The sequence below is a fragment of the Psittacula echo genome (genome assembly GCF_963264785.1).
Source record: "Psittacula echo genome assembly, chromosome: 2".
NCBI lineage: Eukaryota > Metazoa > Chordata > Aves > Psittaciformes > Psittacidae > Psittacula > Psittacula echo.
The window spans coordinates 56,978,121-56,995,253 of record NC_137737.1 but is presented as its reverse complement, the minus strand read 5'-3'; the positions used below and the strand labels follow the sequence as shown (position 1 = coordinate 56,995,253).

Sequence of the window (17,133 nt, the reverse complement as noted above, 5' to 3'; positions counted from 1 at the left end):
ATATATGTCCATTCCTACCAGATATATGTGCTGCTCTCTCAGACCAATCTATGGACTACTGAGATGTGCAGGACCATCTCTGGGACCAGCTTTTCCTTCTTATCCTTTTTAGCAAAATACGGGATATTTGCAGGATTTTTCCTTACCAAAACAGACCCTTGAATCCTTTCTGAAATTAGTCTGTTTCCACTTTTTTTTTAATTTCTTTTTTTCCACACAGAAGACAGGATGCAGATTTCTGTCTCATCCCTACTCATTTCACTCACTAGGTTTGTTGAAAAAACTCTTTAAGGGAAAGCTAAACTCCTAATTGCCTTTGTAAATCAAAGCTCAGCAATGTTTTGTGCAGATTTCACTCGTCTCATTAGAGATATAGAATCATAGATTCATAGAATAGTTAGGGTTGGAAAGCACCTTAAGATCACCTAGTTCCAACCCCCTGCCATGGGCAGAGACACCTCACACTAAACCATGCCACCCAAGGCCTCATCCAACCTGGCCTTGAACACCGCCAACGATGGAGCATTCACAACCTCCCTGGGCAACCCATTCCAGTGCCTCACCACCCTCTCAGTAAAGAATTTCTTCCTTATATCCAATTTAAACTTCCCCTGTTTAAGTTTTAACGCGTTACCCCTTCTCCCATCACTACAGTCCCTGATGAAGAGTCCATCCCCAGCATCCTTGTAGGCCCCCTTCAGATACTGGAAGGCTGCTATGAGGTCTCCACACAGCCTTGTTTTCTCCAGGCTGAACAGACCCAACTTTTTCAGTCTATCTTCATACTGGAGGTGCTCCACTCCCCTGATCGTCCTCGTGGCCCTCCTCTGGACTTGTTCCAACAGTTCCATGTCCTTTTTATGTTGAGGACACCAGAACTGCACACAATACTCCAAGTGAGGTCTCACGAGAGCAGAGTAGAGGGGCAGGATCACCTCCTTCGACCTGCTGGTCACTCTCCTTTTGATGCAGCCCAGGATACCGTTGGCTTTCTGGGCTATGAGAGCACACAATCTGCAATGATTCCTATAGCTGAATTCATCACCTTCATCTTCCTACATAATAAGTTGGAAAGGAGCAGACAATCAGAAGTGCGATTCACCTGACAGGTCTCTTGAGATAAACCATATCCTGGACTCCACTAATCTAACTGAGCAGGGAATGGAGGACCACTGGGTCAGCTGCATGTTTACAGGGTAAATGCCTGTATTTTCTATGAATTCCCCAGTGCAATAGGAGTATAAACAGCAAATCATGGTTATTTATGCAGATGAACAGGAAAGTAAGCACTCTTGGTTGAACACTGGACCTAAACTATCTGCATACACAAACCAGTGTCAGAAGTAGAAGAACAAATTAGCCATGTCCTCTGATCACTAAATGACTGATTTCTATCTCATCCTTGCCATTGTGCTTAAAGTACGTGAAATGATTTTCCACTCAGCAATACCTACCCAGTATCATCAAAGTGAAGTCTCAGCACTGCCCAGACAGTGACACAAATTGTTGGGGTACCTGCAGAAGACAAGATGGTGATATCATTAGCAGTCCAGGCACATTTAATATTCAGCAAAGAGCACTTTTTGCAACCTCTCCACTGATGTTTTATTTCTAATAGCACTAGTGCATGAAAAAAATGCAATTCATTACATTAATTTAGAGCTCTAGGAACATCTGTTTCAGTCAGAAGATGGGTTGGTCTTGGTGGGATTGCAGAAGCAAAACTGATAACAAGAAATAATTATGTTCTTTCAGGTTATTATTGCTCAAAGTTGTTGCACTGCATCTTGCATGAATAGTGAAACACAGTCTGTACAAAATAAAAGGAGTGACATCAGCTTCCTTGTCAAGAGTTACTGTAATTATGCAATAATTGCAGAGTGGTAGATGTGAAGCTGTAATGGCATTATTGTATTCTTTGTATTCTTAAGTGTTTTTGTTGTAAATGCTTTGCATATATTTCATTTTCTCTGTTATTGTGTAAATAAATTATTTTGCTTTGCTTATTCAACCAAAATAAATCAGTAGAGGACAGTTTTCCTTTCCTCACAGGAGTATTTCTTTCTCTTTTTCAGGAAAAAAAAAAGAGCAAAACAAACACCAAAAAGAGAATACAGGGAGTAAGAAATTAATTCCTACTTCAGACATTTCTTTACTCTTTAAATGATGCATGTAAAAGACAAATTAACTCAAACCAGTAAGAATCCACTGAGAAACCTGGACTTATTTTCCTTTCTAAAACACCAGAAGTGGGGTTTTCAGTGGAAATTTTTATAAAATAATGCAGTTTTGAAAGACAGCTCTGGGTAAGTTGGATCTACATTTCATGGAAAATAAAATCTTTGGCTAGGAAACTGCCTACATCTATTCAGACACCACTGTAAAGATGAAGTGCTAAACCACAAACAAAACAAAGACCTTGAAAACCCCAGCTTGCAGCGGTGAACAAGAGTGTCATAAATTGACAGGAACAATTATGTTTCATACATTTTGCAAGGCTGTGTTGATGTCACATTAATTAGTCATTCAACTGATCCACCTAAGTGAGTCTCTGTCAAATCTCATATTCCCACTATCAGAAATTAAAATATCCCTGTTAGACCTAGGTGACTGATAAAGCCCTCCTCCTTTAAAAAAGCACACAGAGGAATATTGGAAAGGAAAATGATAGAAAGAAATAAGATGACAGGCTTTGGCAAAAAGAAATCATGCATATTCAATTTAAATTGAAGTCTGCTTTTCTCATATGAGACTACCTAGAAAACATTGAGATCTTTGTGCACTTAACAGTTGCACAACAATAAAAATAGTGTTTAAATATCAAACATGGGTCTTGTGCTAGGTAGTTTGCACTGATTTACACTATATATTTTTAATGGTATGAATAGTGTTTCAAGTCTGAAAGGTGGGAAGGAAGCAGAGCTAGACTAAATGTATCATAAAAATATAGTTTAAAAAGCACATTCTGGATCAGTTTGGAGTTTTAAACCATCCGCTGTGTAAATATACATACACTCACATTCATTTTCTTTACATCAAAATCTATATATGTATCTTCAGCACCTTCTTTTCTGCTTCTGAGTATCATTAGAAAACAGGAAGCCTCAAGGCTGAGTAGACAGCTATTCTTGCTGACTGTGCTTCTGCCCTGAGTAAGGAGCAGGCATTAGGAGAGACCTCAGGAAAACAGCAGTCTATCCAGAGAATTTACAAGTATATTGCATATTTAAGAGGAAAAAATTGTCTGGATCAACACAGTCATATGGTGTTCTCATTAATCAAACAAGGACACTGATGTGCTCAGCACATTTTAAGAAATAGATAAAGAACCAGATGCTGCAAAATTCTGAGCTTGTGCTTATTGTTACTCCCATACAAATCCTTTCCCATCAGCTCTGAGCTGAGGCGCTGCTTTTGCCCTACAAGCTTGCAGCCAGAGTCTGGAAGTTTAAGGCATGTGGTTTGTATGTAGACTTTACTCATAAGCATACAGGATTATTTTCAGATTATTTCAGAAGTATGTTTAAGTATAAAAAATGAGTATAAACTTCTTTGATTACATTTAAAATTAATGCATTCTACATTCATTATCTGACTTCTGCACAGAAATGTCAGCAAAGAACTGCTTAATTTAACATGTTACAGGATTTAATTTATCTTCAGAAGGCCAGAATGAAAAATCATTACACTGGTTATCATCGTGCAGCTGTCTTTTCTGAAACAAATCTTGTTTCTTCACACTGCAAGCTTCAATTTCCCATTCAGGTAGGATAAGCATATGTGGATACCCTTTGGATAAATTTTCAATTTAGCTATTATCTGGAAAAAAGGACTAGATTTAGCATTGCAGATTTGATTAAGATGAAGAACTTGGCATCAAGATCATATCTTGTAGAAGGAAATTAGCAGTTGTGGACTACATCTCTCGAAGATGTAGTCCATCTAGATGTAGTACATCTGGAAGAGATGTAGTGTCCTCCAGATTTCAATTCAATTGTATTCAGACAAAAAAAGCACAAAATGGTTTGGTCTGCAGTGGCCCTTCTGTACAAAGACTAAAAGTATATTTTGAAACTACATGTGGAAATATTAGATGGCTCATGGAATTGTTTTGCACACTGAGATGCATTTTAGACAAGAAATGTCACATACCCCAGCCAATAATAGTGTACCAGTAGAAATATCTCCTCTCTGGAAAAAAGGTTTCTACCAATAAAGTGAAAAGGTACAATCCCTCAATGAATAGCCAGAAGTAGTTGGACATGACACAGTAGTGAAAGAATACCATCACTGCTTTGCATTCCACCTGCAGAGAATCAAGAAAAACAAAGTTATTTCCATGTTGTTTCCACCTAACAGAAAAAATGCTTTCAACCTCTCCAAATCTCTTAGGTGAAAGGAGCACAGCTGGGACTAATATTATATACTTTTAATAGTAAAGTTTTAAAAGCATGAGAAGAATGTGAGGTGCCACTTAGACAGCAAAACTTGAAAGGGCAGGTAGCCAATTTTAGCAGTGGGAGATGATCGACAAGTGCTTGCAGACGGCTTGAGAATGTCTTGCGTTGGTGGGAGTTCACATCGTCAGTGAACACTAATTTTTAGATTTAAGCCCTTTTCCAAGGATTAAGTGCAGAGAAGAAAAGAATCCAGTTGTGTATTGAGAAACCTAATGAAGGATGTGAAATGGCAGGATGATTGTGGAAAGCCCTGAGAGTGGGATCGGAAAGGATGCACCCTCCTGTGTGCAGTTGAGAATTGAACTTCCTTGCCATTTGAGGGTGTTGTCACTCAGGAACAGAAAATGAAAGTAAGCATAAATGTAAAGAAAGCAGAGTGATTTACTGTAAAAAAATGGCAGAAGCTTTCATTCATTTACTGTGGGAGGAAAGCAGAGGACAAAAGAGAAAAAAACCAGAAGGAACTGGGGTTGTTTGGCCTGGAGAAAAGGAGGGCCAGGGGAGACAATGGTATTTCTCTCTACAATTACCTGAAAGGAGGTTGTAGCGAGGTGGGGGTTGGTTTCTTTTCCAAGTAACAAGCGATATGACAAGAGGAAATGGCCTCAGTTTGTGCCAGGGAAGGTTTAGATTGAATATTAGGAAAAAAATCTTCACTGAAAGGGTTGTCAAGCTTTGGAACAGGCTGCCCAGGGAAGTGGTTGAGTCACCATCCCTCCAGCTAATACATATACACTTGTATATGTGACACTTCGGGCATGGTATAGTGGTGGACTTGGCAGTACTAGGTTAATAGTTGGACTTGATGATCTTAATGGTCTTTTCCAATCTATATGATTCTATGAGTCTGTGTTTCAGTGATAAAAGTCTTAGATGAAAACTGCGCTCTACCCTGACTCTGTGAGAGTAGGACACACTTGCCTTTCCAGTGTTGCATCCCAGTGAGACATCATTAGTCCTACAAAAGTAGGACTTTTCAATAAATCATAGCAGAATCAGTGTGTAAACTGAAACTCCTGCCTGGGGCAGTGGGCAGCTGACAATTTTGTCTGGTTCCCACTTGCACTCCATCTTCTGGGTCAAAGCTACAACCAACATGTTTAAACCATCAGATATTGAGTTTCTTCATGGAAGCTGTACCAGGGCTGAAGATCTGGTCATTAGATGGCTTTTTTTAACATGTTCAAAACAAAAAAGGCAGATGCCACTATTAGAAAAGCAGTATGAACAAACTACACATCTAACAGGGCTTCAGCTTTACCATGGAGAAGAATTAAAAGCAAAATCTAGTTTCAGTGACAAAGAAAAGGCTGACTAAGAAACAACACAGCTGCACTTTCCTTGTGGAAATGACTCATAGGGAATTTAGCTCATAAATGGATGGATAAAGGAGATCTCAGTTTGGGAATTCACTGCAATTTTATCACAATTACAGCCAATGAGCTGACTTATCAAATCAAATACTAGCCTTAAATGTGAAAGGAATTGGAATTTACATGCAATATATAGCTAAGCGCATCTGCGAAAGAGACTGCTTTCCATGAAACCACACACTTCAAACACATAGATAATACTAATGATTTTCTGAGAGTGTGACCCTAAGGGGTATTTTCTATGACTGAATGATCACCCTATTGACATATATCTCTGGGGGACATTCAGAACAAATAAGGCTCTAGATGAAAAACAGACCTTCAGACGAAGGAAATTGCTTGTGTTTGCTCTCATCCCACCTGTTACTATGTAGATCTGTGAAAGGGAGAAGCAACCTGAGTACAGTCAGAAATCAAAACCTGTAGATTTGTTCTGAAGGATGGAACGCTGGATGTTAATGACATCACAAGACAATAAAATCTACAGTTTTGCTGTAAACTAGGAGGAAAATTTAACACTAATTACCTTTTACTCCCAATAGCTTCTCAGTTTATGATACCCAACAGACTGCTGCCTGCCTCTCTATTTTTTGTTACTTCATGCTGAAAAGAATAAAGGAAAAAAGCTTTGGCTTTGGTTTTACTTACTGTTGAGATGAAACAGTGGTTGCCATCCTGTTCAGCATAAAGAACACCATCTTTAATGAATACAGATATTGCACGAAGGATGAATGAAACAAAGAGGTTCATGTGGATAAAATTTCGAGTGCAGTGAAGCTTCCTAGAGAAGAAAGAACAAAGGGAGAGGAAAAGAAGAGGGAGGAGGAAAAAAATAATTTTTCTTTCATGGAAATAGCGCACTAGGCTAGTCTGCACACATGGCCAGAACATCTTGGCACTAAGAACAGCAACATATGAAAAGCAGGAGTGTAGACAGTACTCATACTAAACCTGACCAAGAGGAGTATTTGGAGATTTTCCTGTAAAAGCATGCAGGTTAGAATAAAACATAGCCAGTCCAATGCAGCTTCTGCAGTTGCATTTACAGTCTACTAAAATGTGACTACTAGAGTGTGTCCAAGCTGGGGTAACAACTCTATTAATTTGTCTCCCTCTTATTCCTCATCTGGTGAGCTAAAATCTTGAACATTGTTTTGGGCAGATGATCTCCTGTTTCTTTCCTCCAGTGACTGAACAAGTCATGGCTTATGTCCTGACTCACCTGAAACGACACAGGATAACCATGGCGGTGGTGAGGGAAACAAGAGAAGTGCTGTATCCCACCGTATACAGAGCCTTCACAGATAAATAGTAGTAATCCTTGGGAGGCAAACAACACATGATTAAACAGTTCATCTACGGTCACATCTTCTTTAGCCTGTCAATGTGCAGGGGGAACCATAGGCAGGATTTGTTTCTTGAACAGCCTGGTTGTTTTCTCCTCTTGGTTCCCCTGAGATCTCACTTCACATTAGAGCCTTGCTCTATGTCTGGCATGCCCTTGGGTCTGCATACCGTGAAGCTTATTTGTCAGTGAGTTAGCAAAGGATGTCTACATTTCTTTGACCACTCTGCATGTGTCTTCAGAAAAAAAAGTAGTTGGCTAAGGGATTCTTTAGTCAATAGAAGAGGAATTGAAGGCTAAATCCATGCTTCTAGAAGTTAAAAGCTGTATCAACAGTAAACACTTATATTCTGAAAATATTCAATACAGGAATAGGAAGACTCTCACTTCTCACATTTTTATGCTTATGAATACTTGATTATTTCATTCTAACCGCCATCAAATCAGAACATGACCATAGGCTGAATAAAAAGCAGCCTGTTGCTTCCCCCCTCCCCTTCATTTGTTTTTTATTATAAGATTAATTCCCACCTGGTTATCAGACTCTGTTTCATTTTCATCAAAACCGCAGGCATCATAATAATGAGGAAAAGGTTCAGACCAGCCATCTTCAGTGCAATTTCTGCTGATGTCCCCTATGCCAAGTACATTTGGGAATGTGACATTGCTGAAGCAAACTGCAGGACACATCCTCCCCCCCCTTTTGGTACATGACCAAAGCAAAACCCACAGTATTACTGGGGGTACTATTTATCTGGCTATTCATAGAAGACTTTAATGGCATCTTGAAAGTTCAGTGACATTTTTAATGACACAGTTCTACAATAGGGACCTACAGATATTTACTATTACAACTGGTCACGAGAGAGCAAACAAGATTTAACCAGTATAGTCAGCGCCTCCAAGCCGTCAAAGACCTCATTCTCAAGCGGGTACTTAAAACAGGGGTCAGCTAAATGTGCATTTCTCTCCATTGACTCTGAAAGGCATCCAGAGAATACAGATTTGATGTAAACATCTACACTTCTGTTGGCCAGAGGTTAAGTCCAGTACTTAAATATAAACACTGTGCTATTAAAGATGATCTATATATAAGGCATATGTAATGAACTGGCAAAAATACACAAGGCTAACATGATTTTTTGGAACGGCTGCTGAAAGCCAGTCAGGATACTAGGGGATATCTAAAATAGCCATTATATGTCTACGGTGAGACAGCTGGATTGTTCTCCCATACTCAGATAACATGTATCCCACTCATTGATTTTCAAGACTAGGCTCTGATCTACATGACTTTGTGAGAAGTGTTTCTAGGGAAACAAAGGAAAGATGGAGTAGGAATTTCTTCCCTGTCTCTGTCTAAATAGCAATATGTTCATTTACATCTCCAGATGTCCAGTGTGGCTTCAGTTCACAATTTTAAACCTGCTTCAGAGCTTCTCACATTTCCCTGTTCCAAGCCCACTTTATAAACTTACTCTGAAACAAGTGATCGCAAAGACACTCAACACTGGCTCAAAGAAAACCTTGTTCTCTTTTTCTATCTTTTTACCCTAATTGCTTGGCTAATCTCACTTAAGGACTAGCTCCTAAATGGCTTTCACTGACACAGTTAAAAGCTTTAAAACTGTATCAGAAAGCAAGAGCTGGGGGTAGAAGAGGAAAGTGTCTCTTGACACTCACTTTGTTACTGAGGCTGCCTCAGGTGGGATGGCTCCCATGGTGCTCTTTTTAAGCACCATTATTCTTGCCAGAGCTCAGTGACCTGGTTGAAAAATTAAAGATAGGCTGCTGGCTGCACTTGCTACTCTCCAGCACAATAAAACAGTTTCCATTTATTGAATTATTACACCTCTTGGAGTTTGAGCTGTACCATGACCAAAATTGATGGAAATTTCCAAAGTGTTTTGTTGTTTGGTTTGGGGTTTCTTTTAAGGTTGTGCAGCTTCACATTCTTAGAGCAGTTTAGTCAAGTAGCTTATAACACTAGCAATGACCTTATTTTCAGAGAATCTGCTTGCCATCCATGCAGCAGAATATATCTCTTTAATCACAGCATTCATTTAACCACAGCACTTTACTGCGAAAATTCTAGTAAATTACTCTTGCACATTCATCCCTAGTTTTTCATGGAAAATAACCACTGAATCATGATGTTGACTTTCTTTAACATTATTCAGTAATTATCGTTAAATGAGTAAATATAATTTATAACAACACACTTGCTAGATTGCAAGGCACAATAGTGGATGAATAAATTTTCATAATACTGCTAAAAGTAACCAGAAAATGTGTCACCATAATTAGAACTGATTTATAAAATAATACCTAAATGGCAGGACAACAGCTTGAAGCTTCCATCTTAACAGAGTTGAAATAAAAAAAGAAACATTCCATGGTTCTGTTTCTTACCTAGGGGAGACTGGGCTGTGCTTTCCAGCAGGTCATAATCACCTATAAAAGTGGAAATGTGGTATGAAATTGGTTTGATTGTGTTTTCTATTCGGACCCAATCTGGTCTCTACAGAAATCAGTGAATAGAATACAATTGATTTTAACTTGTTTGCATCAGGCCCAAAGGCAGTATATACTCCATTCTGTATTTTCAGAAAGTAAACACACTTCTACTTGTGAGTTTAAATCAAAACTGAACTTTTAAAATTAGAAAATTTCTATTGCAAACTGCAAGCATATAGCTAAAAAGACATACAATCAAACTAGGACAAATTTTATTGTAAAACTAATGAAGTCAAATACTGTCTCTTTAGAAATTTACATTTTTAATCCATAGATATTTAAGTATGGTCAGTTTTCATAGAATTAATGAAAAATAATTTTCATTTATTAATACAAAAAGCAGCAATTAATTGTTTTTAAGCAAGATAGTTTAATTTTTCTATTTTGGGTTAAATCACATTGCTTTCTAGGAACTCATCAGATTTTTACTTTCACTTTTTATCAGATTGTTACAAAGACCTACATGTATTCATCATCATAATGGCTTATACCTGACTTTTCAATAATTTGATATTATCATGTGCTGTACAAGCAATCTTTGAGAAGAAAGGTACATAGGAGGTAGTCAGCACAACTGGTTCTTACCTGCATGGTTTTGACCCAAATTATCTACTTCCCAACCTGAAATGAGAAGAATGATTACTTTTATTTTGATAATAGTTTGCAATTTGATTTTTATAATAATTTGCTTCCTATTAGAGGAACGGACGTAGCACAGCCTAGAGAAGAACTTAAAAACAACAAAAAAAAATTGTTTAAATTCTTTTTTGAAATCAGTACTGTACATTTATGGTTGGAAAATGTTTTTCAGAAGATGGTCGATTGCACTGTACTGTTAGATTTCTGGTTATCATGGATTTTCACTAAGCTCTAGGAAGGATATGAAAATAGATGAAGCAGCTTTTTTGTCCGTTGGTTTGGGGTTTTTTTAGAGGAGAGGGACGGTTCTGAAATAAGAAAGACCCACGTATTCCCAAAATGCTGTGGTGAAATCCACGGCGATTTGTATGCCATGAATACAAATGCTATAATTGGAAATGAATAAACTTTGGGTTTGCATTAAAAAATTTCCTTTTCCTTTCTTTTTCCTTCCAAAATAAATCCTTGGGATTATCTCAAACCAAACTCCCACTCACCCTACTAAATTGTTAACCTGAATTGCACTCCAGACAGACTTTCCCGAATCCTCAGTGGAGCATCGGCTCAAACTCGGTGTTGGACATGCATGAAGAGCAGCTGCCTTAAGCCACAGGGTGATGCTGTTGCATCGTGCATGGAGACGAGCCTGACCAAGCTGAAAAATCCCTGCCAGTGGCCCACGACCAGGGAAAAAAATGCTTCCGACTTGATCGCTACAGCAGGTTAAATGTGTACATTAGCTTAGCTCTGTATCCTCTGGAGTAACCACAGGGCTTCAGATTCTTCTTCTTTAACCCTGAACACATGGTCAAATCTTAACTAGGGACTGGAAAACAATTCACTAATTTGTACAAGATGGTTTTTATTAAAAGTAAAATCCAATCAAAGATTGATTTTTGATTCTATGGGAAAGGAAAAAGAGAGCATCTAAGGAAACCAAATAGTAAAGGGGGACCTTAGAGTACATTGCTGCATAATATGCATTTTATATTTTATACTTATTCATATTCCTTGTTACATAATAAATTTAAATTCATTGATTTCTCTCCTCTAAATAAATCAGCTTTTTGATCTTTTAAGATAGAAAACAGAGAATTTAATGTGAAGATGATGGTGTGAGTCTAGAAAACTAAGTTGAAGCCTCAGGCAGGCTGTACTGTGTCTTTGAACTGATATATTCAACATCAAACCTACACATTCAACCCACTAGTTACTTTGGAAGGTTAATACTGAAAGCCATGATAAGAACATCCTTGGTCTCCCGGCTTCTCTGCCCAATTGCAGCTTTTTTCAGGGTTTTACATGTGAGAATTCTTGGATGTTTAAAAATACTGGGTAAGTCTACTTATTCTAAAGAGAAGTTATCAGTGTTCAGAGCAAAAGTTTTCCAGAAAAGATTGCTCAACCTGATGCATCAGACTAGATTACCAAATGCTTCAGAAGCACTATTACTGTGCTCCAGATTCTTGGCAGAATGACAGAGATGCCTCTGCAGAATATTCTGGCAAAACCTATTTCCCTTCTGAGTCTACCAAAACCCAGATTTATCAACAGTGGTGTAGGTCAGATACAGATGACTATGTTGCTAAAATCTGAATTCAGACTACCAACTTTAGGATATTCTGTGAGAATTTTTAGCTGTGGTTATATTAGGCAATTAGAAGATCAAAGAGCAACCCACTATTCTTTTATCACTGTCTTTCATGACCTGCTGCCAGTCAAATCAGTAGCTCATAACTGAACTGCTTCCTTACATGAGGTCACTTCACTCAGTAGCCTGTATCTTGCAATGACCCACAGAAGAAGGGTAAGAAGAAGCTGTGAGAAAAACTCAAACAAACCCTTCTCTGAATCATAAAAATCCAGTTTTAGTATATCAGTTGTACAGTGTGGCTTAAATCCTGAAATGTGATATTGCAAACTTTCCAGAATTCCTGTTGGAGAAAGACCAAGCTAATATTAAGCAAACTGAAGTCTGATGTTCCTGGCACCCTGGCATATGACACTGATGGCTCAGAAAAAATATTTTTTTTTATCTCTAAATGTTTTAAATTTAACTATTTTATTCCCTATAATCTAAAAAGAAGAAAAAAAAAAATCATTATTTCACTTTATATATGGGTGGAAGTTAGTCATACTGATGTTAAAATAGTAGACTGTAGTTCATTTTGAATTTTATGATATCTGCATTAAAGGTTAAAATATCATATTAATGCAGTTTTGTGAAGAGGCATTTTATTTTTTTTAATATACCCAAATTATTACTGCATTTTAACTGTGTTTGGCCATTATGAAGAGATTCATGTTTTTGACAACATTAATTTTCTGATTGGTGTAGGAGGAAACTTGGCTTTTATTAACATGTTTGTCTACATCTGAGTCCTTGCTAATTTGCTGAAGAAAGTTCCGGTACAATCTTTTGCTATACAAGCTTTTAGGCTTGATCCATCAACCTAATATTCACTAATAAGTTAAGCTACTGGAAAGTCAATTAGATTTACACAGAACTTTATGCCCTGAAGTACAGCTAAGAGTCAGAGTTTGTCTAATGAGTGTTGGGATGACATACACACATACACAATTATATTTCTGTGGGTATGCATATATATATATATTTATGTATGTAAGTACACAATGAAGGAGCATACAGCCACCATCTGGTTTTAAATTCTCACACGCTGCTGCTGCCCTTCTCTCTGACACCATATGTTAATGTATCCTGCACCAGAATATGGATGTTTACATGACAGATAACTGTGCCAATGGCTATGTTTGCTCACACGTATGAGAGTGCGATGGAGTTTGCACTCTATTACAGATTTCTAAATATATAGGGAGAAGGCCTGAGCTTGCATATGAGCTGGGCTTGTCAGAAGTCCAGATATCGGGCACTCCCTCTTATTTTTCAAACATATACCCTAAAACTGCATTTTTGTGGGTTTTGTTTGTTTGTTTGTTTTCACCTGAGTGCCCCTCTCACTCTAGAGAGACCTCAGCAAATTTACTCTGAGGTCAATGATATAATGGGCCAAATTGTAGGGCACCTCGCTTTCACAAGTCCTCTCATTGCCTTACCTTTAGGACATAAACAACAACAAATTCATGCGTTAGACTTTACTAACAAAGTAAAGAAAGCCCATCAAGACAATTATACAACAGGCTACATGAAATACATTATTCTTACAGAAATGAAAATAAATAAAATACGCTTTTCATCTGCATTTTGACTGGAAACCCAGTTTTCGGGCGTTTAATTCGAGGATTACATTCATGACATACATGAATGACACCTGTGCTCCTCACATGCTGTTAAAATAACAGCACAGCCCAAACTACAGAAAGATGGACCCAACAACAGTTATTAAACTGTGACTTAGAACATCATTTATTAAATTAATAATTGCTCGCATTCGTCAATAAACTTCTGTGGAAGTTAATGTTATCCTTGACAAAGGATAGCTTATTCACTATATTGAGAGTGTTATTCACTATTTGACAAGACTGAATAGGCAAGTGTCATGCTTTGGGAAGTAAAGCATATCTTCCATTAGTGCCTTAACTGGCATAATTGATTAGATGTTATCTGCAGTACTACTTAGAGACCTTGGAGAAGATCCATCAGAATGTTGAACTATCAATTCCAAAGACAAAACAGAGAAATCAAACACAGAAAATATTTCTCGTTTCTATTTTCTACAGAAAGAGGTGAAAGGGTTTTGGCGGGAAAAGTCAAAGGACTTGCCAATGACTTCCCACAGTTAGTGGCAGAGACCCAGACCTTCCATGCCCTTTTCTTCCACATTTATCAGACTTTTTAGTTTGGTTTCATTTGCTGAGTCCCAGAAAACATAACTACCTCCTTACTGTCCTCTAACTGATGAGAAATTTGATGCAAGCAATTGTTGCTTCTGATTTAAAGTGAACAGGTCTCGCAAAACTAAAGCCAAGAAACAGCCTGTGTATGGTAAGCTTCAGAGCTCAGTGCAGCCTTTTAGCTCTTCTCCTTCAGGCCAAATCTGTGCTGGCTGCTTTAAGTGTCAGCTGGCATGGCAACTGTTTTATCTCCCATAGGTTTGTTTATCTGAATGCAACTTGCATTTAACCCTTTTGTTCCAGCATTTGTCCCTTATTAGTGTCAGGGGGGAAATGAAAGGCTTCCAAAACTATCCTATGCTGAAATGACTTGCCCACCCTTTTCTCTTATTCCTGTTGTTCCCATCTCAGTATTATGGGTTGTAGGACTGGAGCAGGTAATCCTCCAAATGATTTTATTTTGACACTGAAATCAATGTGCAAAGCTTGCGCTGTTATTGCTGCATATTAATTCTGTCTCTTTTTGGCTGGGGCAGGGAGAGGTTATGGAAAACATTTCCTACAATCACTTGTTATCACGCTGTCCAGCTATGTGGATAATGAGCTGGTTAAACATGAATTTGATTTTTTTCCTGTTTTATACAGCACTGATTTGAAGCTAAACATTTAATTTATAAATATGAAATAAATCAGTGATCTCTCATGCCCGACTCCACAGCATCCACCACACTGTGCCTCTTCCCTCCCTTCCCTATTGCTGCATGCTGCTCTTCTGTACCAGCAATCTGTTCAGCCTGCTGGCAAAGCCACAGTCAGGAGCAGCAGTACACTTAGCAGCTTTTCTGGGGCTTTCTGAGCTCCCGACACAGATACTGCTTGTATACTCTGCCTGCTGCTTTTAATGACCTCTGCTCAGTCCTGTACCTGGGCATGCAGGATCCCACATGCACACTATCCAACCACCCTGGTTCCTTCATTGCAGCTCTTTTTTGGGAGGGGAAAGTGATTCAGAATCAGCTGCTAGGTCTTTACAATCTCGTTAAACAGGATCTGTAGAAAGCGGCAGCCAGGCAAGGTTATAGAGCACATGGTCTTACAGGTTACCACACCTTTTCTTATGCTAAGTTCTTCCCTTCACTATTTCCAGGTATTTTGGTCTCTCCAGCCTAATGCTCCATAGAGAATACTTTAAACTACAAATTGAAAGTTGTTAGTTACTTGGCATTTGCTGTATATTGCTGTTTGCCTGGTCAAAGGGACTTGTGAACACAGTGCTCACACACAGACAATATGAAATTAAATGGTATTGTTCATTGGATTTAGAAAACAAGGAAACTGAAGCAGATGAAAATTAAGGGTAAGATTAGGAAGCCTGACTCACATGTTAGAACTGGTGCCTAAGGACATCTGAGGAGCTGATCCCACGGAGAAAATTAATCCCATTCAATTTACCTACCTGAAGACAAATTTTTCCGTATTTTAAGTCTCCTCCCATGAAGGGCAAAGAGACTGGCACTTCCAGTGGGTTAACTGTCTTAAACATCTACCACAGGACAAGATAAACTGCAACTTCTGTTTCCCTGTGGTTTGTGGAAAACATTGCAGTAAAGGCAAAGATGGAAAAAGCCCTTTCTTCCTATATGCCATACTAATCTCAGGGCACATGGTTTCATGACAGAGACAGGAAAACACAGTGAATCATGAGTAGAGATCACAGGAGAATACCAGTGAGGTCACATATGAAACCATAAAGGCCATAATACATAGGTCTGGCTGAAACAGGACTGATATACAGATATGATCAATAACATAAGCAAAAATTTTACTTTCTCCTTTTCTTTCTCTTTCCTATCAAAGGAAACTAGCAGTGGACTGAGGTCACCATAGCAACTGCTAAGCATCACCTAAGCATTATATGTATTCTTATCCTATGAGGCTGGCTGTCACAGGAGCATCCATCAGAGTGCAAGAACAACACAAATACTATTGAAGATTCTTCGAGCTTGGAAGAGGGTAGGAGACATACTTCAGAGAAAAGCAAATGTTCTTCAAACAAGAAACACAGAAAGTAAGAAATGTCCAATGAGATTATCAGTTATGAAATAAGCCCTTGCGAAGAAAGCATATTAGATCGCCTGCTTAAAGGCAAGAATGAATGTGTGCCCAGCACACCTAAAACCTTGCAACTGAAACTCCTTTCTCTGCTATTTGAGTCAAGAGAATAAAAAAGAATGGAGTAAAGGTGGAAGCATCTGCCCACGCTGCACCTACACTGATACTTCAACGTGTTACCTTTGGCTGTCCAAGTGTTCTTCAAACTACTGAGCAGCTCTCAGCACGTCCCACACTTGCGAGGTTCCCAAAGAAGCATAATTTTTTTTTTCCAAGGCCAAATTAGCTTTCAGAACATACTGACAAGGTTCCTGAGCTGCATTATAGCTTTCCCTTGTCCACTGCACAATGTCACCTTGCAAAGGACCAATGACCTGATCTTTAGCTGAAATGTTCTTGATCGTGTTATATGTTTGTGTATCAGAGACATGGAGCCTTACATCTTGATGATTTGGTGGGAAAGGTCATAAAATATCCTTTTCCTGTAAAAAGCATCTATGAGGCCTTACATACTCAACTGGAAATTTAGATATTGTTAATATTCTTTGATTGTAATATTTTCCTCCCATTTCCCTCTGCATTGCAGATAGACTTTGTGATGCTGTGACTGAGGAGACATGCTTAATTATAGCTTGTCCTCCTTGCTTTGGAAAAGCTGAAGTAATTCCATGGCTTTACCGCCTGTGGAAAACCTAGGGATGAAAACCAGCAGGAAAAGGCTTGCTATCCCATAGCACTATTAGCCTGGTTATTGGGAAGGCTTGTTATTTTTAACATCAACACTTGGTAGGTCTTTTGTGCCCATTCCTTATGTCACAATTCTTTCTAAGACTTGCTGAACACTAAGCAACAATAACACACAGGCAATTTGCAG

The 17,133-nt window shown here is 38.4% G+C and overlaps 1 protein-coding gene across 3 annotated transcripts in view; it reads right to left on the bottom strand.

Annotated features, from left to right (window-relative positions):
- ADCYAP1R1 (ADCYAP receptor type I) overlaps positions 1 to 17,133 on the bottom strand; it is a gene marked incomplete at its 5' end in the record, with an annotated part of 104,689 nt that overhangs the window by 29,892 nt on the left and 57,664 nt on the right. For all 3 annotated transcript variants that reach the window (XM_080610180.1, XM_080610181.1, XM_080610182.1), the window contains 7 exons: positions 1,455 to 1,515; positions 4,153 to 4,306; positions 6,482 to 6,614; positions 7,056 to 7,153; positions 7,710 to 7,813; positions 9,591 to 9,632; positions 10,281 to 10,316. In XM_080610180.1, the coding sequence (XP_080466306.1) occupies positions 1,455 to 1,515; positions 4,153 to 4,306; positions 6,482 to 6,614; positions 7,056 to 7,153; positions 7,710 to 7,813; positions 9,591 to 9,632; positions 10,281 to 10,316 (628 nt within the window). The remainder of the gene's footprint in view (positions 1 to 1,454; positions 1,516 to 4,152; positions 4,307 to 6,481; positions 6,615 to 7,055; positions 7,154 to 7,709; positions 7,814 to 9,590; positions 9,633 to 10,280; positions 10,317 to 17,133) is intronic.